Source organism: Propithecus coquereli, unplaced genomic scaffold (assembly GCF_000956105.1).
Source record: "Propithecus coquereli isolate 6110/MARCELLA unplaced genomic scaffold, Pcoq_1.0 Scaffold137, whole genome shotgun sequence".
Taxonomy (NCBI): domain Eukaryota; kingdom Metazoa; phylum Chordata; class Mammalia; order Primates; family Indriidae; genus Propithecus; species Propithecus coquereli.
The window spans coordinates 4,741,950-4,764,983 of record NW_012137969.1 but is presented as its reverse complement, the minus strand read 5'-3'; the positions used below and the strand labels follow the sequence as shown (position 1 = coordinate 4,764,983).

The 23,034-nt window shown below is 44.1% G+C and overlaps 1 protein-coding gene across 1 annotated transcript in view; it reads left to right on the top strand.

The window, feature by feature from the left end:
- The window catches only part of SDK1 (sidekick cell adhesion molecule 1), a 595,735-nt gene that overhangs the window by 343,457 nt on the left and 229,244 nt on the right, over positions 1 to 23,034 (top strand). The window contains exons 8-13 of the mRNA XM_012638907.1: positions 7,253 to 7,336; positions 11,002 to 11,196; positions 13,857 to 13,973; positions 15,732 to 15,899; positions 17,743 to 17,845; positions 19,950 to 20,126. Coding sequence (XP_012494361.1) covers positions 7,253 to 7,336; positions 11,002 to 11,196; positions 13,857 to 13,973; positions 15,732 to 15,899; positions 17,743 to 17,845; positions 19,950 to 20,126 — 844 coding nt within the window. The remainder of the gene's footprint in view (positions 1 to 7,252; positions 7,337 to 11,001; positions 11,197 to 13,856; positions 13,974 to 15,731; positions 15,900 to 17,742; positions 17,846 to 19,949; positions 20,127 to 23,034) is intronic.

Genomic DNA, 23,034 nt, shown 5'->3' with positions numbered 1-23,034 from the left:
GGCAGGTATGATTTTGTGGTTGGATCTTACTGGAAAATCCCTGAAGAGAGTGTCTCTGTCAATTCAGAGGGATTTTGTGAGATTATGAGCCCATGCCCAGCTGCCACAGAGGGATCCTCAGGCACATTACCAGTTTCCCAGGGCTGTCACCAGTGGACCTGTCAGAGGGCTGTTGACATGAGCATGCAGACAAAAGAAAGCAGAAACAAATGGGCTCCCAGTTACTTTCATTTCGTACTGATGAGACAAGACAGACCAATTGCGGCTGTTTACCCCACCTGTTGCCTTCCCTGCTATGTTGCTTCATTTCTGTGGTTAGACAGGAGCACAGAACTCTGGGCCAGGCAGCGTCACACCTGCTGAAAGGCCTTGTGGCTGCCCACTGAATGACCAGCCCCTCCACACACTCCATACAACTTCCTGCTTCCCCATGGCACACACAGCCCAACACACTCACGTCACCGCTCTGTGCCCAGCATGTCCCTCACCTCCTCTGCCCAGTGTGGCTTCCAACTGCCAGTGCCTCCGTTTCCCTCCTGGCTGCGTTCCTGGCTGCTGGAGCCAGCTTTGCCCACTGTGGCAAGCTGGAATTGCTGGGGAGTGACACCCCAGGAGCAGCCTCAGCCAGCATCTGATAGGAGCTGATGGGTAAGTACCCAGGTCCCCCACTCCTGAAGGGGTCGTTTTCTATGCTGGCTTCCAGAGCATTCCCTGGGCTGAAGCTCCATTCGCCCACAGCAGGAGCTGCCTTGGTCGCATGCTCCTTCCAGCTGATCTCTGCACTCCCCTAATGGTACTTTCGTCACCTCCCAAAAACCTACTGGCATCCAGCCCTGCCTCAGCGCCTGCTCCTGGGGGGACCAACCCAAGCCATCTGCTCAGGCCTATGTGTGGGATGGGTGCTCCCCTGCCCTTGCTGCCACTGCCCTCTCAAATGTCACCTCTGCCATTGACTCTCTTGGGCTTCTCACCAGGGAGAAGACTGACTCCCTCTCAGCTGTGCCCTCAAAGCATCTGGTCACACGGGGTGAGGGTGGGGTGGGCATTGCCTGATGTGTAATCACATGGGCTTTGAGGACAGAACCGGGTCCAAATTCTCACTGCACCATTCACTGACTTGAACAAGTGTCTTTGCCTCCGTTGGCCTCAATTTCCACATTCATAGAATGGAGACAACGTAGAAATGACACCAGCTCATATCGTGATGATTAAAGGAAGGAGTTCTGTCACAGAAGCACTGAAGTAGCGGCTTTGTTTGCCATTGGCATAACTTTATTATGACACATGCAGCATCTTAGCCTCAGTGGGATGCAGCATATATACTTCTCCTTCAGACAGTCAGCATTTTCTCCTCATCACACACAAAGCAGAGCCGTTGACGTGGTTGCCCTACTCCCATAAGTGTGCACATCTTAGCACCCAGGTCTTTTGCACCCACTCAAAAACTTGGGAGGGTGAGAATAACTATTATAGAGAGATATCTCTGTATGTCTCAAATCTATTCTGATTTTTTATACACAAATCACTCAGAAATTTGAAGACCTTAACTATTATTAATATCTATTATCAAGATAACAAATTACTTATAGCATCTTTCAGCTGATACCGATATCACAATAGAGAAGTTATTTTGTAGCTATACTGTAGAGTCTTCTAGAGCTGAAACTGAGCACCTTTTAAATGTTCATATCCCAACATAAAATCCATTCCGTCCCTCCCTCCCTCCTTCCCTTCTTTTCTCCCTCTCTCCTTTCCTTCCTTCTTTCCTTCTTTCCCTCCTTGTTTCTTCCTTCCTTTCCTCCACTTATTACAAAAACATGTATTGAGTTTCCCATCCCAGACCCCATGCTGGGTGTTGGGAGCAATGGAGTGAAGAGACAGCCGCAGTCCCAACCATTGAGGGTCCTTGTGTGGAAGACAGCCCCTTCAAAGGCAGTCGAATACAGCTCAATGAGTGCTCAGGTGGTGGGAAGCTCAGGGACACTGGGAAGGTGTGGGGGTAGAGGCTGTCCTGGCATATGGCAGACCCCTCTGCCCAGGGGCAGAATGAAGGGCTTCCACCAACAACCCAGGCCAAACATAGTCCCCTACTTGTGGAGCTGTGCAGAGAGTACCTGCCTTGTAATTCAGTCACATTGGTTTAAGACAAACTTAAGATGTCTTTTTTAAAAATAGGTTTCACATGTGACCTGTATTAGAAGCACCCAAGTTAGTTATTGATGTTAATCCAAACTATAGAACTTATCTGTATGGCAGTTTATTACTGAATGAAGTTCAGAAAATGCAGATATTATATTATAATAGAACTGCTTCCAAAATAAGAGGTAAATCTGTGTGAGCCAGAGACCGAGTGATGTGTGAGTGGCTTGCTTCTGAGTGCAGCACGCAGGCCAGCTCTCAGTGCTCTGAGACAGGGCTGGAATTTGTCTTGAGGGAGCAGGAGTGGGCTCTTTTGTATACCCTTCCCCATCCTTCCAGACTCTCTTGCCCTCTTCTGTCTTTTCTGCTCCTTCACCAGTCATTTATTGAGCTCATGGTGTATGTAAGGCACTGAGTGCAATATTGGCATGAGTGGAAGATGGAGGAGGATTTGCAAAGAAGAATTAGACATATTTCCTCCCCTAAAGGAGTTTAAGCTATTTGAAGATCTTTGGTAGTCTCTGTCTTCCAATAGATAGTTTTTAAGTGTCTTCTCTGCAATTATGATAGGTTCTAGACATGCAGAGGTGGGCTGGGCACAGTGACTCATGCCTGTAATTCCAGCACTTTGGTAGACCACGGTAGGAGGATTGCTTGAAACCAGGAGTTTGACACCAGCCTGGGCAACATAGCAAGACCCCCAATCTCTACCAAAAAAATTTTTTTTTAAATTAGCTGGATGTGGTGGCACATTACTGTAGTCCCAGCTACTTGGGGGGCTGAGGTGGGAAGATTGCTTGTCCTCAGGAGTTGGAGGTTGCACTGAGCTGTGATTACACCACTGTACTCCAGCCTGGACAACAGAGTAAGACCCTGTCTCAAAAAAAAAAAAAAAATAGAGAGATAATTAAGACAACATTGTTCTCTGAAGAAACCTACAGTTTGTGGGGGAAATGGATATATAGGCACATCACATGGGTCTCCAGTATCAGAAGGGTACAGGGGGAGATAGAGCCTGCCTAGGAAGTCAGGGAACCTTTGCAGAAGAAGGGGCACTTGAACTGCATTTTGAAGGTTGAGTCCAAATTTGGCAACAAGACAAAGTTGAGAAAGACATTCCATACAGAGGGAATAGACGGGTACGTTACTTTTTTATTGCTGTTATGAGAACTGACCACAAATTTAATAGTTTAAAATAATAGAAATGTATTGTCTCCTGGGCCTATGGGTCAGACGTCTGGGTGGGTCAGCCGGCCTCTCTGTTCCAGGTCTCACAGGCTGCAGGTGTCAACTGGCCTGGCTCCTACCTGAAGGCTCTGGTGGGATTCCACTGCCAGGCTCCCTCGCTTGTTGGCAGTGTTCAGCTCACATGGCTGTGGGGCTGGCTGCTGGCCAGGGGTCATCTCAGGCTCTGGAGGCCTCAGCATCCCTGGCTCACGGCCACCTTCACCTCCATGTGGCAGTGTGCCAAGTCCTTCTTGCATTGAAACTTCCCTGATCTCCCTTCTGCCTCGTCTCTCCCGTGTCCAGCTGGAGAAAGTTCTCTGCGTTTAAGGGCTCCCGTGATTAGACTGCCCCCACCCCAGCTAATGCAGGACAATCTCTCTATTACAAAGTCGGAGACCGGAATCCCCTCTGCAGAGTCCCTCTTGCCATGCGACAGAGCATATTCACAGGCTCCTGAGATTTGGGTGTAGATGTCTTTGGGGACTACTGGGCCCACCACCCTGGACAAAGACCCGCAGTGTGGACAGTGGGGGCCGAGGGCACACCATGGGATTTGCTGAGAGGGGCATTCTGGAGGGGAAGGGAGTATAGAGCAGGGAGCATCTTTGGGTCTTGCGGTGATCCCCACTCAAGACAAGCCCTGCAACTCAGAAGCTAAAACCCAGCCTCGGGGACAGGAAAGCATGACACATCCTTGGTGTGTGTGGGCCACCGCCATGGCTGCCTCCATCAGGCCAGAACCTGCACTCCGTCACCCTGGCATTTTGGAGAGTGGGGTGATTTGATGGAGGTCGTTGGCTTGGGGGCTGCCTGGGAGGTCTCCCCACCTCCTGGTCTGAGACTGGGGAACTGGGAGCTTGTGCCCAATTCTGGAGGCTGCTGTTGTGGGTTCTGGGCCGTGTGGAAGGCAAACAGCCTGTGCTGGCCTTTTCTTAACACTCTGATTGCACACAGGGCACGAGAACCTCTCCTGATGTCTTCAAGTCGTTTCACAAGAGATAGAGGTGTTCTTTTCAACCCCCAGTCTTATTGGATGCAGTTGTGATCAATTTATAAAAGTCTGGGGTGGGTCTGTGTTGGCAGTGTACCCTTCCTAGAATGAGTTGTTACCGATTAGCTCACCGTTTTGCCCTTTGAAGATTAAGTGGTTGGAAAAGTCTATGCACAGGGCAGCTAATTCACAGTGGATTTCCTCAGTGCTGACTCGCAGTCTTCTCGTGGCAGACAGGCCTGGTATTTCCCGCTTATTTTCCTTATAGCAGACCCTGTGGGAAAAAGTAGCCGGGGGTGGGGAGGGAAATCTTCTGTGCCCCTGTTGAGTTGGAATAATGTCAAGGGGTAGCACTGAGAGAAATGGCACCTGTGCAAGGTGGGGAGGTGCCGAAATGATGGCCAGGAGCTGCATAGGCCCGCGAGGCCTCTGGGGCCTGTGCAGTGCGACAGCCATGCCGCTTGCTCGGCTACCTGGAATGCCTCTTCTAGAACAAGGCATGAGCATCAACAGTGAACGAATGTGCCCCACCCATGCCATTCTCCACCTTCCTAGTACTGACTGACTAAACTCCCCTGGGTGTGGGCTTCTGCAAGCGTCGGCTGCCCTTCCAGGCCTTGGCCAGGCCAAGGTGCTGTGGAGTCGATGGAGTGGGGTGAGTTTGCCTACCAGGCAGTGTGGTGTGTGCCAAGTAACTGGTGGGATTGAGGGAGGCCCACACTCAGAGAGGAGTGGCCTTGGCCGGGCCTGTAGGTCCCTAATGCACGAGCCAGCCCCAGAGCCATGCACTTGGTCAGTCCAAGCCAGACAGGGTCACAGTGCGAAGTGCCCTCACCTCTAACTCCTTGAGTCCCTTCCGGGACTTGAGGGAAGCCACAGGGCATTGTGCCAGACAGCATCCACAGTCAGTAGCTCAGGGAAGGCAGGCTGGTCCTGCAGGTGCTGACCGTTTATATATATATGTGCATTTTATATTATCAAAGGGTAACTCATCTTGGATGAATCTCAGAGGAATCATGTTGAGTGAAAAAAAAACAATTGCAAAGGTCACATACTCTCTAATCCCATTTACATAACATTCTTATGTTGTTGAATGACAAACATATAGAAATAGAAAACTGATTAGAGGTTGCCAACGGGTAGGGATGGAGGCTGTGGGGGCATGTGTAGAAGAGCCACATCCTCGTGGTGATGGGCATTCTGTGTCTCGACGTGGTGGACACATGAACTACACGCGACAGCATTGCATAGAACCTTACACGCGCATTCTCTCTCCCACACACACTTGAGCACGAACAGAGCTGGGAGATCTGGATAAGACAGGTTGATTGTGTCCGTATCAGCATCCTGGCCGTGACATGTGCTGCAGTTTTGCAAGATGTTGCCATAGGGGGAAACTGAGTAAAGGATGTGTGCGAGCTTTCAGTGTGTTATTCTTAAAGCTGCATGTGACTCTAAGCTATCTAAGAATAAAATGTTTAGCTAAGAAAAGGAAAATTATAATTAATCATAGCAAATGTTGATGCTTAACAGATTTTTTTCCTTTTCCCCTCACATCCCTTTAATCAGATCGTGACTGTAGATATTGACTCAGCATTCACTGATGAATACGGGTCAGGACCCACACGAAAGGGCCGTGACAGGACGCAGCTACTGTGTAGTTAGAATATAAATAATGCTGCCTTCATTACTATTGATTAAGGAAATGTGGCTGAATAGGGAATGTATGAGTGTGCAATGAAGACCATCTTGAAAAAGGTAGACCTTAAATGTTTGCAAGATTTCTTTAGGCCTGATCTATACACACGAAAAACTAAGTAAGATTCTGCTTCCATCTAGTGAATTTGCAACCATCTCTCAGCCCGAGTGGATAATTCAGACAGATTGTTTCTGCTTGAGTGGTCCAGGTAATTGCAGAATTGATACCTAACTTTGCCTCCATTCAGAAACCTACAGCTTTTTCTCCTTAATCATTTCTTTGAAATGCTAAGTTTTCATTTTTCTTTTTCCTCTCTTAGGTTCCACCTTGTTTTAAAGATACAGTCAATATAAGAGGCATGCCAAGCCATATTATCCACATTCAACACAATTACAATGAAAATAAACCACTCTGGAAGACAGTTCCCAGAAATTAATTATCATTGCAGAAAGTGAATACAACAGCCTTTTGTTATCACGATAATGAAATCACTACCACCTTAATACTCTACAAACTTTGCCATGCATCTGCTGAATTTTTGCTAAATGAACTGAGAAAAATATTGCAATTTATTCTCCAAGGAAATTCATTGTTTAATATGACCATTATTTTTTTGTTGTTGAACAAGCGAGTGGAGTATCTAGAGATATATAAGTGGTTAAGAGTTTCCTTTGCTACTAAAGATCGTTTCCTTTGCTATTATTTTGCCTTCCATTGAAGTATTAAGTCTATATTTTGGAGAAGGACTGCTATGACTTTAAAAAATATGTTAATAGGTTGCACTGTTCCTTGATACAGACTAGGTGCCTTGCTACCACACTTTATTTGACATGCTTCATGAGTTGGTGTTTAGTTTAGATACTGAAGCAAACTAGTCTATAAAATACTGTGCTGTAAATATAAACCTTTATGAACCTCTTGGGATAGTCCTTCTAAAATGTGAATTAAGATATTCCATGATTCAAGCTCATAAACTGAAAAGTAACCATCACCCTGAGTAGTAATTTGCCTTCTGAAACCTTAGAATATAAATTGCCTTTGGCCTCTGCTCACTGAATTCTAGTTTGTATGTATGATGGTAACTAATGATGAAATTTTAAAAAATAGTTTTAAAAGGAGCTCAAACTCTTTTAAGCTATACCCTCTCTGACACATCCTTCTTTTGCTTAGGGGCTATTTCTTTTTCTTGTTTAAAGAGCCACCATATTTCACTGCTGAACCCGAAAGTCGGATTCTAGTTGAAGTGGAAGAAACTGTGGACATCGTATGTCGAGCCATGGGTGAGTGTGGAGAAGCTGTTGGACAAGGAGCTGTGACGCGGAGGAATGAAAACAACCTTTTTCCAAGGCAAAATTTTCATCGTTCTAGGGAGACGTTGAGTGTGATGGTTAAGAACAGACTTTGGAGTGGAGTAGAACTCAGTTACTGGCTGTGTGACCTTGGGGAAGGTGTTTAACCTTGCTGAGCTTTGCCTCCTCATCCGTAAAACAGGGATAATAATATTTACCCAAGAGAACAAAAAGGAAGGCTTTACCCTGTCCTTCCCAAACAGAGTCAGAACGAGGACATAGTCATGTCCTGTTGACTGCCCTTCAGAGGCTCTGGTTCCACAAGAGCATGACCCTCTAAGACTTGGGGCAGAAAATTCATTCTCATCCATGAGGTGAATGGGACTGGTGACCAAATTGTTCTGTAAGAGGGCAGATTGTTTTATATTTTTTGAATAGGAAGTTTTCCTTTTTCTTTTCTTTTCTTTTTTCTTTTTTTTTTTTCCTTTAGCCTTTTCAGCTTTGGATCAACTTTTCCTTTGCAATTTAGGTAATTCCACCTCTCATCTCCCGTGCCTTGATTACTAGCTACCCACTGTCACAATTTTATGCCTGCAGCACAGGTAATTACCCCACACCCCTCAGGAGAGGCAGGCTTTGCAAGGTAATTTCGTTCACAAAACCTGTGTGTGTTGTCTGGCGACTGTCAAGAAATGAAAAGGACCTTTCCTCTTTATTTATACCTGTCCATCTTAAGAATGGGTATTTTCTCCAACCCCCTAAGAGCTTGGAGGGTAAGGATTACTACCAGTCTTGTAAATCTTCAAAACAGCTCCATAAGAGAGATATTATCTCATTGTACATGTATGAAAACCAAACCTTAGAAAGCAAAGTTAAGTAACTTGCTCAAGGCACAGAGCCACAAGGATGAAACATGACACTTCTCTTGTAAAATCAGTGCACAGTGTCTGGCGTGTAGGTGTTGTCCATTAAATACCTGGTAAGTAACTTACCTAGGGTCACGTGGTGATGGAGACAGGTTCCAAAGCCAAATCTATCAGCCACCAAAGCCTGTGCTCTTGCCAGGACACCTGACTTTCCCCAAGACCTAAGGCCCTGTGATGCAGAACAAATACCCTTGATCTGTAGATACAACCATAAGGATGACATTTTTCTTTTCTAAGAGTGAGTGGGATGTCACTCCTTGTAGTACTGACAGCAAGGCTCGAGATGGAGACCCTTCCTCTGCCCACTGTGCTTGTGTAGCTCCTGCTCCTGCCTACAGGATTTGTTCCATTAGCAGTTCTGTCCTCGGCTCCCGGTCAGCACACAATGGCTGCTGTCTGCAGACTTGCCCTGTGTCTGTTCTTCTCTGTTCTCGCTCTACTGATATAGCTGCTGGGGAGGGGCAGAGCCAGGTCGGAGAAGAGCAATATGCATTTCAAATGGAAATATTTCTCTCACTGTGGTTGCATTGTTCTTTTTCTTGTATAAGTGCCAGCTTCTTAAGGCCAAAGAATCTGTGAATGTGAAGCTATAAAATATTTAGAGTACTTATACTTTAGAAACCAGAGTATACAGTACTGTGGGGGATAAGATTTCTGTTTATGACATTAAATTTCCCCAAAATAGAAACAGGCCTGGTTCCCTATGTACTAACAATTATTTTTCAATAAATGACAATCTTAAACTCTCCCTTTGACAAGAGAATACTCTTTTTTTGCCAGATTTTTACAAAGCAGACTGCTTGTTAAGTATAGACATATAAATGTATGGAACAGGTCTTTCAACATTGCATTACCATTGTATAATTTACTCCTTTCCTTTAATTTTGACAGTGAAACTATAGCAGCATGTGAAGCGGTTATTCTTTATGAAAGCTACATCATGTAACTGCTATTATGAGATTTTACATGAATTGGTTTTGCTTTTACCTTCAAATGGGTTTTTTTTAATTTCCTGATTTAATGAAAAGTGACAGGAAACATAATTAAGGCAAAGAACAGAATCTGAGAATACATTATCTTGAAATATTCTATGACATTAACTTTATTTATTAAAGTAGACATCTTACACCTACTTACATAGCATCTTAAATCAGGGGATTTGGGTGTGCTTTCCACAGAATTGTATCAAGATGTGTTTTTTATTTAAGTCCATTTTATATTTAGGGAAACTGAGGTACAGAACCACCTGAGATCTAGAACTAGGTCTAGGTATCTCCTCACTTCTCCCATGGGCTCACAACAGACATCCATGTACCCACCATATTTTTGGACTTTGTGATCTTGTGTGCTTCGGTCTAGTTAGAACTATGAGGCCTCTCTGTTCTTCCCAGTTAACCCTTCCTGCATGGTCTGGGCCCTCGTTGACTTCAGGAGGGTCAGGGAGAAGTCCTTGGGAAGCAGTCTTCCACTGTTGCTAGCCACCCAGAGAAGCCACCAAGAGAAGTGGCCTCGTGTTTCCTCAGTCAGGGCTTGTTCCATGCATGAGGCCACCGGGGGAACAGTGTGGCAGCATTCATTCACCAGCACCTGGGCTACAGAACTGACCACAGCCACGAGGGGACAAGCAACAGAGGTCCTCATGCTCTCAGGCCGAGGATAGTCCCTTCATTTGCAACCCAGCTTCTGCCATTGCGAGCTTGTCTTTTGCCCACTGTGTACACACCTCTCAGACCCAACACGCAACCTGATTGAGAGTGGGGCTGGCAGCGAGGAGGGGTGCTGTGCATTTGGCCTCAGTCTGACCCTGCTGTCCCCTTGGCCTAACTCTTCACCATGTTCTGGGCTCACTTCACTCTTGGGGTACAAGAACAGAGCCCTCCTGCAGCCCCTTTTCCTCACCTTTCCATACTTGCCTCTGTCTCGGGGACCAAGCCAACTTTTCCTATGTGCACAATGTAATACCTCTGTGTCTCCTCAACCTTTACCAAATGCATCTCCTGTGCTTGTTACTTAACCTAATAAATCACTCCTCCGATACAGTAGAATTCCGTTAAGATCAGTGATATCCAACTCCTTCAACAGAGTGCGTTTAAAAGGTGGCACTCCTTTTATTGTTGTTAGTTGAAGTCATGAGTAGCAACACTGTCCATTGAGCGCTCACCACGGCCGACCATAAGAGTTCTATCCATATGTACACATCTAACCTTCACAGCCTTTTGGAGTCACGAGTGTTTTCTTACCTGTATGTGAGACAATGGAGACAAAGACAGGTAAAGTACCCTGACCGAGATGACACAGTCAGTGAGGGACAGACCTGGGATTTGACCTGCATCCTGCTGCCAGCCCTGGTCTGTGCCTGTGCCTTCCCGTGCAGCGACAAGATGGTGCCCTGCAGATCATGAGAGGCCGTCATCTCAGTCTGAATCTGAACTCATCACAGTTGGCGTCATTTTCTTTCCGAACAAGCGCACAAACCCGTGTAGGCTCAGAGTAGGGCCTGGAAGGACCTGCAACCCGGATGTTTGGAGTTCCCTCCTCTCCTTCTCTTAATGACTCTCTATCGATTTCTTCAGATAAGATTAGAAAAAAGCTCCTTACAGGGTGGTTGAAAGGAATGATAGATGAGAAAAGGCCTATTAAAATATTGCCATTTTAGCCTTTAAAGCATCGCCTTAGTCCTCATGAAAAGAATTAATTTTTTAAAACAACATTTATTTCCATCCTGCACAGGGGTCCCTCTTCCCACCCTCCGGTGGTACAAAGATGCTGTCTCCATCAGCAAGCTCCAGAACCCCCGATACAAAGTGCTCTCCAGTGGAGGCCTGCGCATCCAGAAGCTGCGTCCAGAAGACTCCGGAATCTTCCAGTGCTTTGCCAGCAACGAAGGAGGGGAGGTCCAGACCCACACCTACCTGGACGTAACCAGTGAGTACTGCCCGTCCACAAAGCCAGACTCGGGACTGGGTCTTCAGGCCACAGCTTCCCAAACCTTGCCCCATGTGACATACACAGAAAATGGTGGTATCTGTTCCTCCCCCACAAGATGAATGGACAGGATTATGTGGCCAGAAGTGGCCAGACAGGAGAGCCACACCTCACGCATGTCTTAGCCCACTTGGGGATCCCATGGGGAAGCTCTGCTGAAGCCCATGAGTAGTGAAGGCGCCTGGCTGTTCCCCGATCCCTTGGGCCCTCGCTGTCCTTATGAGAACCTTGCTTCCTCTAGCACCAAGCCCTCCTCTTTCTTCAGGAGAAATAGAAAAAAATTCCCCATTTTTCTGGATGGAATTGGAAGGGCTTCTGAATGAATAGCTCACTCTTAATCTTTTTCTTTTGATCTTTTTTGCTATTTTTATATTCATTCTCTGTTTTAGTTTTATTGAACAATTATAGTTCTTTTGTGAGTTTCTTTTATTATCCAATTAACAGAAATACCTTGGCACTCTGTCTTTGAAAAATAAAATAAAAGTAAAGGTTTTCATTGTATCTGTGGGTTTTCTTTCTAATCTTCCATAGTCATATAATATTGTTCTTCTAAAATGAAGTGGAATTTAGTGATTATGGAGTTATACCTTTCACATTTGCCCTTTTGGAAGCAAAATGCTGATATCCTCAGGTGTTAGAGCTGTTTGAGAAAGCAAATCAATGTCATTGTGCACATGGCTGTTGGCTTTTACGGCCAGAGCTTGCGAAGAGACTGACAAACTATTTAAAGATCCATACATGTGTTTTGGTAAACTAGGGGCCGCTTCCTTGAATCTTACCCAGGGGTCAAGTTTGTGCTCCAGTTTAGAGCATAGGGAACCAATGTTGTTTCAAGCAGTAGAAATAATACATTGTCTCTGCCTTAATGACTCAACTCTGCTATTGCAGCATGAAAAAGCAGCCGTAGACAATTCTAAGTGAATGGGAGTGGCTGTGTTCAATAAAACTTTATTTATAAAAATAGGCAACAGGCTGGATTTGGCCCACAGGTTGTAGTTTCCAACCCCCACTCCAGTGAGAGACCTGGGCATCGGGAGGGAAGGCAACCTGGAGCACGTCTCATCGCCTCTCTCAACCTCCGTTTCCCCATCTGTTGAAACAGAACCAACCCAGCCCAGTGTACAGGTGCTCATCAGGTCAAATTGGAAATTTAAATGCAGGTGCTGCTTAATCTGGTTACCATGGCAATTGATGAGTGAACAAATAAATAAATGATTATGATAATACTAAGTTATCTCTTTTGTAAGTACAGAGTTCTGCAAAATGATTTTTCCATCAAATTAAAAAACCTTTAAAAGATAAAACAAAATAAAATACCTTTAATGAAAGGAAAATATGTGTTAAGAAAATCAATGTTTGTTCACTCACTTAGCAAATGGTCATTGAGCATCTGTGTCGGGCACGGTAGGTTAGGCTCTGGGGACACAGCTATGAGGAAGGTAGGTGAGACTCTCATGCTTCCAGGACAGGGGGTCCTTGGGGGAGAAAGACAGCAGGGCCCAGTGACTTCCGCCTGCCAGGGTGCTGTGGTGAATGGAGCAGCGAGCAGGAGTCTCCCTGCACGGCACTCAGCGAGGGGCTTTCTGGGATGAGACCTGAAGGCAAGAAGGAGCCAGTCATGTGAAATCTTGGGGACAGGCATGTCACAGGGTAGGAAACACGCTATGCATGTGCAGATGAAGGGAGGCAGATGGGACAGAGCCTGACAAGGAGCCTGACAAGGAGCAAGGTGGCCTTGGTGGAGGGGCCCTGGGTGGGGGTATAAGTAGGGCCAGGGGCCTGGAGCTTCAGGAGCTCTGAGCGGGCCAGGGGCAGGGCGTGAAGTCCTTTGTAGCCTTCAAAGGGTACCCCAAAGGCTGGGTGTCACATAGACCATGAGGCAAGTGCAGTAGCATGGAGACCAGTTAGGAGGCCCTGCATCTTCCTGGTAAGACCTGGGACTCGGGTGGTCTCAGGTGAGGGAGAGTCTTCAGCATGTGCCCTGTAGGCGGAGTTGCTAGGACTTGCTGTGGTTCCCAGGGATAAGGAAGAGGCAGTGGCTGTGCCCTGGGCTCCTTGAGTCCTGTCCACAGATTTGGGAGATGAAGATCACTGTGAACAGGGGCACTGACCCTTGGGGCTCACAGCACCTCCCAGAAAGTGGTCTTTATTGAAGTCTTTGAAACCTGGTTATTTTAACTTTCAGAGTGGATCCTAGAAAATGTGAAAGTGTCATCTTGTGGATGATATTTTACATTCAAAAATTAGCTTTTTTTTTCTTTTATGCAAAGAACAAAAGCAGTTTGGTTTATTTAAATAAATGTGTCTCCTCTTTTAACATCCATCTAAAACTGTTCTTCCTGGGCCCCTGCACTTCCCACTTGTTATCCGTTATATTAGGAGACTATATTTTCTCTTTAGGTTGTAAACAAAGATAGGTAATTCCTGGGAGACGAATAATGGAGGGTTATAGTCACTCCTGAAAGGTTTTCATTTTTTATCGCTGCAGTTTTCTCTGTGATTGGCTCTATAAAGCCCATATGGAATACTCCACCAGGCTGGCTTGAGCATCTCTGAGGGATGATGTGCTGATCATTTCATTGTTTAACTCCTCTACCCAGATATAGCTCCAGTGTTCACCCAGCGTCCCGGGGACACCACGGTTACTGACGGGATGACAGCCATTCTGAGGTGTGATGTGTCTGGGGCTCCCAAACCTGCCATCACATGGAAGAGAGGTAGGTGGCTTCCGTTTTCCGAAACAGTGTGGCCAATGCGGAAAATGAATCCACTGGGCCAATGGTTGTGTTTATTATTTTCACTCTTGTTTATTTATTCATTCATTTACTCACTCAGTAAAGATTAAATAACCATTCATTGAATGCCTACCAGGTGCTAGATGCCAAGGGTGCAAGGATAGATAGGACAGAAAAGACCCTTGCCGGCCGGGCGCAGTGGCTCATGCCTGTAATCCTAGCACTCTGGGAGGCCGAGGCGGGCGGATTGTTTGAGCTCAGGAGTTCAAAACCAGCCTGAGCAAGAGCAAGACCCCGTCTCTACTAAAAATAGAAAGAAATTAATCGGACAACTAAAAATATATAGAAAAAATTAGCCGGGCATGGTGACGCATGCCTGTAGTCCCAGCTACTTGGGAGGCTAAGGCAGGAGGATCGCTTGAGCCCGGGAGTTTGAGGTTGCTGTGAGCTAGGCTGATGCCATGGCACTCACTCTAGCCAGGGCAAAAGAGTGAGACTCTGTCTCAAAAAAAAAAAAAAAAAAAAGACCCTTGCCTTCTGGAAAAGGAAACAGACAGTAAAGAAGAAAAAGAATTGTGCATATGTCGCTCTCGTCAACCTAAGTAGGCTCTTTATAGAGTGCCTTAGGCCTATTTTAGGGTTCCTTAAAATGTTCTTTTTTTTGAGACAGAGTCTTGCTCTGTTGCCCAGGCTGGAGTGCAGTCATACAATCATAGCTCACTGCAACCTCAGACTCCTGGACCCCCAAGTAGCTGGGACCGCAAGCATATGCTACCATGCCTGGATAATTTTTTGATTTTTGTGGAGGCAGGGTCTTGCTATGTTGCCCAGGCTAGTCTCAAACCCCTGGCCTCAAGTGATCCTCATGCCTTGGCCTCCCAAAGTACTGGGATTACAAGTGCTAGCCACCATGCCCAGCCCTAAAATGTTAAGTATTGGATGTGAAGTAATGCTGCTAGGACTCAGTTTTCCCATGTGTGAAATAAAGGAATTCTTCCTTAGAATCATGTCCTTTTTTTTCCTAAGAAAGTAGTATACTTCTAGCACAGCATTGTTTCATGCCCTCTCCAGTTTGACGGGTAAAGCTTAGCTCCAACTGTGTTTTCGATCCCTATGAAGAGTGGCATCAGCATCACAGGCTGCCTTTGCAGTACTCACAGCCCCTTCACAATTGTCACCGATTGAGCAGTGACATGTCCACCCTTATCATCTCTGTGCTGAATTGTGCGATTCACATGGATTAACCAATCATACTTGGTGGACTATATCTTTTCCACACTACCAGAAAACTGAACGGTGGCTTCTCAAGTCCCGAAGGTACAACTCACACACTCAGATACAACTTATATACATAAAGATCTGAGAAACTACAGATCGATAAGAATAGGTTTTTCTTTTATATATTTTCTCCTTTTTCTTTCCTGATTTTGAACATAATAATAGCTTTATATAGAAAATTTTCAAATGCACATAAATATAAAGACAAATGAAAACCAATCACCCAAAGGTAACAATCACATATATGGATCAAAATTTGTTTAACCAAATCTCTCTATTGAGCAGGTAGGGTGTTCTTGGTTTTTGTTATTCTAAATAATCCTAAAAGAAACTACTTTAGTTATTTGTGTGCATAAAATGTTTACTTTAACCTGTAAGTTATTTTCTTGGTTATGGCTTTGAACATTATCTTCATTTCTTTCAAGTGTTGTGGCTCTAACATCCCTGTTTACTGTTCTCCAGAAAACCACATTTTGGCCAGTGGCTCTGTCCAGATTCCTAGGTTCATGCTTCTTGAATCTGGAGGTCTGCAGATAGCCCCCGTCTTCATCCAGGACGCCGGCAACTACACCTGCTATGCAGCTAACTCGGAGGGATCCCTGAACGCATCAGCAACACTGATCGTGTGGAGTAAGGGCCATGGTCTATGTGAACCTTCTATTAATCATGGTTTAATCATCGTGTCATCTTGCTTGGGGGATGTCAGTATGCCCTTGGACTTTCTAATTTAATCAAAAGAGAAAGATTATTTTTACGACTTATTTATAGAAATATGTTGAGCAATTAATTTTTTAGTTTCTAAAATAATTAGAAAATGTATTCAAAGATTTAATGGGGATGTTTCAGGAGAGATAAAAGATTGACTTTTTAAAGTCATTAGATAGGGATGTTACACCAAATTAGCTCAAATGACAAAATTGATGTGTTGGTTAATTTTGTAAGCATTTTATAAGAAAACTGAATTAAGAATTAAAATCCTAAAGAATGTATATTTTTCTATACTATTATTATGACGAACTAAAACACTTCTAGTATATTAACAATGAATGTTTCTTATGTATCAGGGAGTAAACTAAAAAAAAAAAATCTTTGTTGTTTCTTCAGCTTTTGCCATTCTCATTTTACCAATAATACAGGTTTCTGAAGTGCAGAATAGATTTTTCTCTGGAACGTAAGGATTGGAGTACTTAATCCCCCCAACCCTTTTTTTTAGCTTCAATTGCCAATGTGCTTTTTCCTCTCTGCTTCATCCAAATCTGTATTACTAAAAACGCATTTGTTCAAAAAAGCAAAAGAATGCTCACTAACAGACTTTCATGAAGCTATCTATATGAGCAGAGAAAGTTTTAACTTGCTTGAGTGAATAATTTGTTAAAATGCCATTCTTAAAAATAACTAAATCATTGTTCTTGATTTCATATTTGTTTAGCATTCTCTATCATGTAGTATGTCCACTTTGTAAATGACTCTTTCTAATTTATTAGGTGTTCTAAAAATATCATGAGTTGAAAAGAAATTAATCCAAATTCCCACAATATTGTCAAGTACTAAAAAAGAAGTTTTCTTCTATTTGAGTCAACCACTTATGATTCGTCATTTATCCCTAAAAATTAACCGTACCTTTAAAAGCTTATGAAAAAGTAATATCTGAATCTCTGTAAATCACTCTCCAGAAAATTTGTGGATCTAAAAGATTCAAAGTCATAACAACACTAGAATGCCTGGTATAACACCGTGGTGACTTACAGAACATTTCCTCTACTTTACCTACTTGTCTCTGTACAATGGTTAGTGACATTAACATCCCCTTTCACAGACAAGAAAACTAAGACCCAGAGATGTTTCTCTGGATGCACTGTTAACAGCAAGCAGGCTTGGCCTTGAATTTAGCCTTGTGACTCCCAAGTTCCAGTCTCCGTTCCAGGCACCAGAGCAGCATCTCCAGCAGGGTGTGTGTGATGCGGGACACATGGCTCTGGCTGGTCTCGGGTCTGCACAGAGCTGTCTATTCTCATTCCTGAAAACTGGGACTAGTAATATCACAGCCCTCACAAGATTGTTGTGAGGATTAAATAAAACAATATAAATGAAAACACTTGGCAAAGTCACAAACTGCTATGCAAACATTAGAAATTACTAGAAGAGGATTAACTTGGGAAAGAATCTAGATTTTAAGCAAGTGCAGAGAACCTAATAAATATTTGCATATGATCTTCTGTGTTTGTTGTCTTCTGGAGTGTTCGAGGTTAAGGAGGACTTAGAAGGGGCCGGATGGGTTGACTTACCTTGCTGCAATGTGGAAATGCTTGTTTTCAATGCCCTGAACGTTTCTGAGCATTTCCATTTGCACTTGTTCTGCCAAGATAAAAGAAAACTTGGACGATTTGATGTTAGATGACCAATTCATTATCCCCCTGAGGGCGGAAACTCTCACACACGTCCTTCATCTGAGTTGTGACTTGTGTTTTTTCAGACCGAACATTCATCATCCACCCTCCCGAGGACCGAGTGGTAATTAAGGGGACAACAGCCACGCTGCGCTGTGGGGCCACGCACGACCCCCGGATTTCGCTCAGGTTGGCCCAGTCAGTTACAATGCTTGGGGCTTGTTAATATGATGTGAGCTTATGAAGTGAAGTTGAGATGAGAAGGAAGAATTTGGGGAACTTTGATTTCAGCTGCAGATCCCTGATTATGGCATCTTATAGTCGTGGGCTCTGTCATTAATCACACAAATCCCATTTTCCACTCCAGCCTTATGTATTATTTACAGTGAGCTATGTTCCACTTCATGACTTCAATACAGCGTTTCATGATTTTTTCTGCCAAGGTTAATACACTATCTGTAAAACGTACTTGTCAGAGGCTGATACTTAATGAGAGAAAAATCCAGAGGGATCGAATAGGATTTCAGCAGTGTTTACATGGGGGCTGTTTGGTACTCGAGGGGTTTTCTTTACGCCAAGGATAGTTTCATTGTGAAATGGGGAGTGAGGGAAACCTGCACGTGGAAGAAAGGCAACCACAGTACCTAACACACCTAGCAGAAAATACACACAAAGAATGAAGTTAGATGACTCGAGGATTTTCTAAAGGAATTGCAATATCCTGTCTTTGAATTCGGACTTAGAGAGTAGCAGTGAAAAATGTGACACTTCAGGTGAATGCATGGCAGCAGACAGATGGCTATCAGTAGTGAGCTTTTTCCCAAAGAGCAGCCACTTTCAGAATTGTTTTTGATTTTCAGAATCAGCCTTGAAAATAAATCAAAAAAGAAAAATCCAATCATCATAGTATTTTCACTCTGGCTGTAGCCCAAAAAGCATATAGTTAGCCAAATGGGTGGATTCAAGATGCCTTCCTGCTTTCTGGGACATTTTGTTCTGAGCAGAGGGGATGGCTTTGACACATACATCATTAACTGGATTCGGAGACTAAGCCATTCTCTCACTCTTCTTGAGCAGGTGTTTGGCAAATCATAAATTTCCATATTTCTACCTGGTTCTCTAGAATTCCCCAGGGCTCAAAAACCAAGCTTTGTTAAGTTACAAGGATGGTGAATACAAAACAAAACAAGCAGACAAAAACTAGCAAGTTAAAGATTACCTAGAGAATCCTCGGGGGCTTTCCCAAGAGATAATTGTCATGCCTGGAAAAGAATTCATTCCTTTCTAAATGACTTGGAATATGATTTCAAATAAGTCAGGTTTTTTGCTACTCTGAGAGCTCAAAAAGAGTCCCCTTGGATCTCTGTGGTTTTCTTGTAGATTTTTATATGTGATTAAATTGGAGACCCCTTCCTGAGAAGGAACTAGATTATTCACTCTTGGGCACCCCTGGTCCCAGGGTTTCTCTGTCCCAAGGAGCACCAGGCTCTACATGACAATTGCAGCTGAATGCTGTACCCCAGAGTGAGCAACCTATTCATTTCCTTCTTGTGGAGTCAGTCCTGGTCTGTCTCAGAGTAATTTCAGATAAGTAGTTTATAAATGTCTGTGTTCTTTGAATACGAGGGCTTTAAAGAGCTGGGTACATTTTAAAAACCTGATCACTTTCATCCCATCTAGCAGTGAGTAGTGGCTCTGCCCATGGACATCTAAAGACAGGACAGGCTCTTAATTGATTGTATATTTGAAAAGAAAAATGTGCTAAAATTGCCATAGATAAAGACTAAATGAGAAAGAAATGCAATTTTAAGGACTGTCTGCCGGAATGGTTGGATTTTAAGAAAATACGTTTAGGGGGTGTGATTTTTTTTTCATGAGTTGGGTAATTCTACTCTGGGGATTTTTAAACAATTGCTGCCTCCTGTCCCAGACAACACTCTTGTCCTCCAGGAACATTCTGGGGCAGGAATGTTAGGTGCAGTTTTATCAGGTGACAGGTATGCAGATGATGCTACACACCCCGTCTCTAAAACATAAGCTCAGACAGATGTTGCCAGTCATTTTCATTGTCCTGTTTTTAACTTCACCATCTTTTTTGTATTACTTGTTTTTTCTTTTCTTTTCCTTTTTTAGGCATAATTCACATACTATAAAATTCAACATTTTGAAGAGCACAATTCCGTGGTTTTTAGTATATTCACAAGGTTGTCATTTGCTTGCTTTTTTACAAACAAGAAGGACCAGATTCTGTTCTTATGGGTTTTGTAACTCAAGACTTTTGCTTGGCCCACAGCTATGTTTGGAGAAAGGACAATGTGGTCATCACTCCATCTAGCAGTTCTAGAATTGTGGTGGAGAAGGATGGATCCCTTCTTATTAGCCAGACGTGGTCAGGTGACATCGGTGACTATACCTGCGAAATTGTATCTAAAGGAGGGAATGATTCCAGAACAGCCCGACTGGAAGTAATGTGAGTACTTCAATGTTTGGTGTTTATCAGTTCTTAATTATCTGCATTTCTGCATTCAGCCAGCATTCTGTGACTAAGTGACTACCACTTAACATGTATGATGCCCAGTTGTGTCCCAAGTCAGCGGTCAGAGGCCAGCACGACATGCCACATAGCCATGTACGTTGACAGGGGTTTTTTGCTTTTTGTAAAACTTCAAAATCAAAATGTGTCATCCTTGATACAGATAGTCTGATTGTTGGTTTTTGTCCCCATTGAGCCCTTGTGTCATATTTTCCCCATTGACACCTTATCCCGACAGGCTGTATACCACGCTGCATTTAAGTACCAGTAAGTTCATTTTTCCATTAATGCCCATCAGAGCTTCCTATCAGTGAAACATGCCAGGGTCAGCTCATGGAGGTGAACGCCAGCTAGACTCCGAGTTCAAGTTAAGTTAGTCCCCGCTGCCTCTCCATGGGAAAATAGATACTTTCCATTAAGTCTTTTGAAATCCTGAAAACAGCAAGTGGCTTCCCATTACTTCCAATCCAGACCTTCCTGGGGGTCCAGAAAGCCCGAGTGGGAAACCATTGATCTCCTCCGTCTTTACTCTCTCTTCCTCAACTCTCTCTTTATTCATGGAGCAGGAAACTGAAATGCCTACTGACAAATTTTATTTTTCTGACATGTATTTATTTGCTTTTTAAAAGTTGTGCCTTCTCAAATACTCCCTGAGCACATGAGTACAAAAATAAAATGTGAAAATAAAGAATCAAAGCTGAGCAGTTGTCAGGGTCCCCACTTCCCCCAGGGGCACGCGTCAGCCCATCCGTCCCTGGCTAATGTTTGACATGCTGGGCCATTAGAAGAAGGGAATTTCGAGAAATTTTTCTTACTGGACTCAACCCACCTTCATCTAGGAAAGATTCTGTATACAAACATCATTCCCTAAAAATAGAATTTGAACACTTTGAGTACAAAGGCCATGTCTCATTTATCTTTGAATCCCTAGACTCCAGCCGAGGGGATTAAAAGTAGAAAAAATGCTTGCAAGTGCTAAACACGTGGCCTTCTGTGTTTGTTGCATGTGTGTGTGAATGAGTGAACAGACAAACTGCTTTTCTGTGTAGCCTCTATTTGTGGAATTTAAAAGGTTAATGATGTGTAGCAGCCAGTCCAGAAAGCCCTGTTGTACCTTCAGTACCTGAAAAAATATTCCATTCCATCTCCTGCTCTGTCTCTCTCCAGGATGACTCCTTGTTCTCTTTCGACACTAGTCACCTGTTGGGAGCAAAGGTCACCCTAGTTAGTCATGAAGACACAGGAGTCCTCGTGGCCCCAGAGGACCAGCTGCAAGGCTGCCACACAGATGATTCTTCAGCTTTGGGAATGTGCCTGGGAGGCATGTCCCCCATGCCCTGCCTACAGGCATTGGAGCCCCTGCTCCTGGCTCTCCTTGCCTTTCCCGTGGGCCTCAGCCATCTGCTGCCCCCGCGGCTTGGCTTGTGTCTTCTGCCAGCTTTACCTGAATCCTTGGGATTCAACTACAGGATCGCTTCCTGCCATTGTGACTCCAGGATGCCACCTGCGGTTCTTCCCCCCCACCCACCCCGCACCTGGCCCACCCTGCCCCTCCATGTTGGGCACACTGGGGTGGGTGAGCACATCCTCAGGTTCCTCCTCTTCCCGAGGGAGAAGCATCTGATGGCACAGGTTTGCATTTGAGTGCCTGACTCAGTGTTCGGTATGCAATAGGTGCTCAATAAGTATATGTTGGTCAGTTGGCTGATTGGATGCCTGGCTGGATGAGTGAATGTGTGTATGACCCCCACCTTCGGTGCTCGTGTGCCCTTGGCACTCCCTGGGTAAATGCACGGGCCCAGGTTGCTCTGTCCAAAGCCTGGCAGTCAGTGCCTGGAAGCCCTTGTCCAGCTCTGCTCCTGCCTCTTCTCCTGCCTTCCGTATCTCAGGTTGAGGACTGCTTTTTTTTTTTTTTTCATTTTGATAACATTGGAGGATGTGGCCAGTGAATTCATGTAATCTATTGTGCTATTCACATTTTTAAAACTACCTTTGAGAACTCTTAGATCATCCATCGTTGGTATCGAATAAATAAGTGTTAGCAGTTCATAAAGACTCTGTCAGCAGAAGCCAAATTGCATACTTCCAATAAAGCACATTCTTTTTATTCTGCACAATTTTTATGTCCTACTGATTTACATATCTTCCCCACTATTTGCTTATTTGATTTCCTCTAAGTAAAATACATTTTTCAGCAAATGTTGCTGTATGTATAAAATAATAGGCTTTCTGTAATGGTAAAACACCTCATCGCTAAATATAGAAATATTTGCAGATTTGTGATTCAAACCAATTTGGGTACAACTGGTTACAGAACTGATTTGGAAGACGATTGTTCCTTGTGACTTGTTAGTGTAATGAACTCTGCTGCCCCAGATCTGAATGGATGGGGAAAGTTGTAGGCTCTTTTGTGACATGTCTTTAGATCCAAATAGGATGTGACTCTATAACATCAGTAATGACAATAGTAATGATAATAATCATCCACAATCGCAGGGCATTCTGGGCTTCTCTGAGAACTTTCAAATCAAGCTCAGTAATATTTCCATGTTTTACTCAGATGACAAAAAAAAAAAAAAAGGCAAGAAAAAATCTCATATTGCAGAAGGGACTGAGAGGTACTTATGGCTAAACAATGTCCTTCAGAAAAGCCTGAAAGCCTTTTCTCCCCTTGCCTCTCCACTTCAGTTAAAAGCTACTTTGTTAAATATAGAAATTAGGAGCATTAGAAGTGAGATTTTCAAAAATAGACCATCCGTAGGCTTATTCTCATGTTTGTTTGCTCCATGGCTAAGACTTCAGCCCTAGACTTTGTCTCATTTAAGCCTGGTTGAAGGGGCAACCC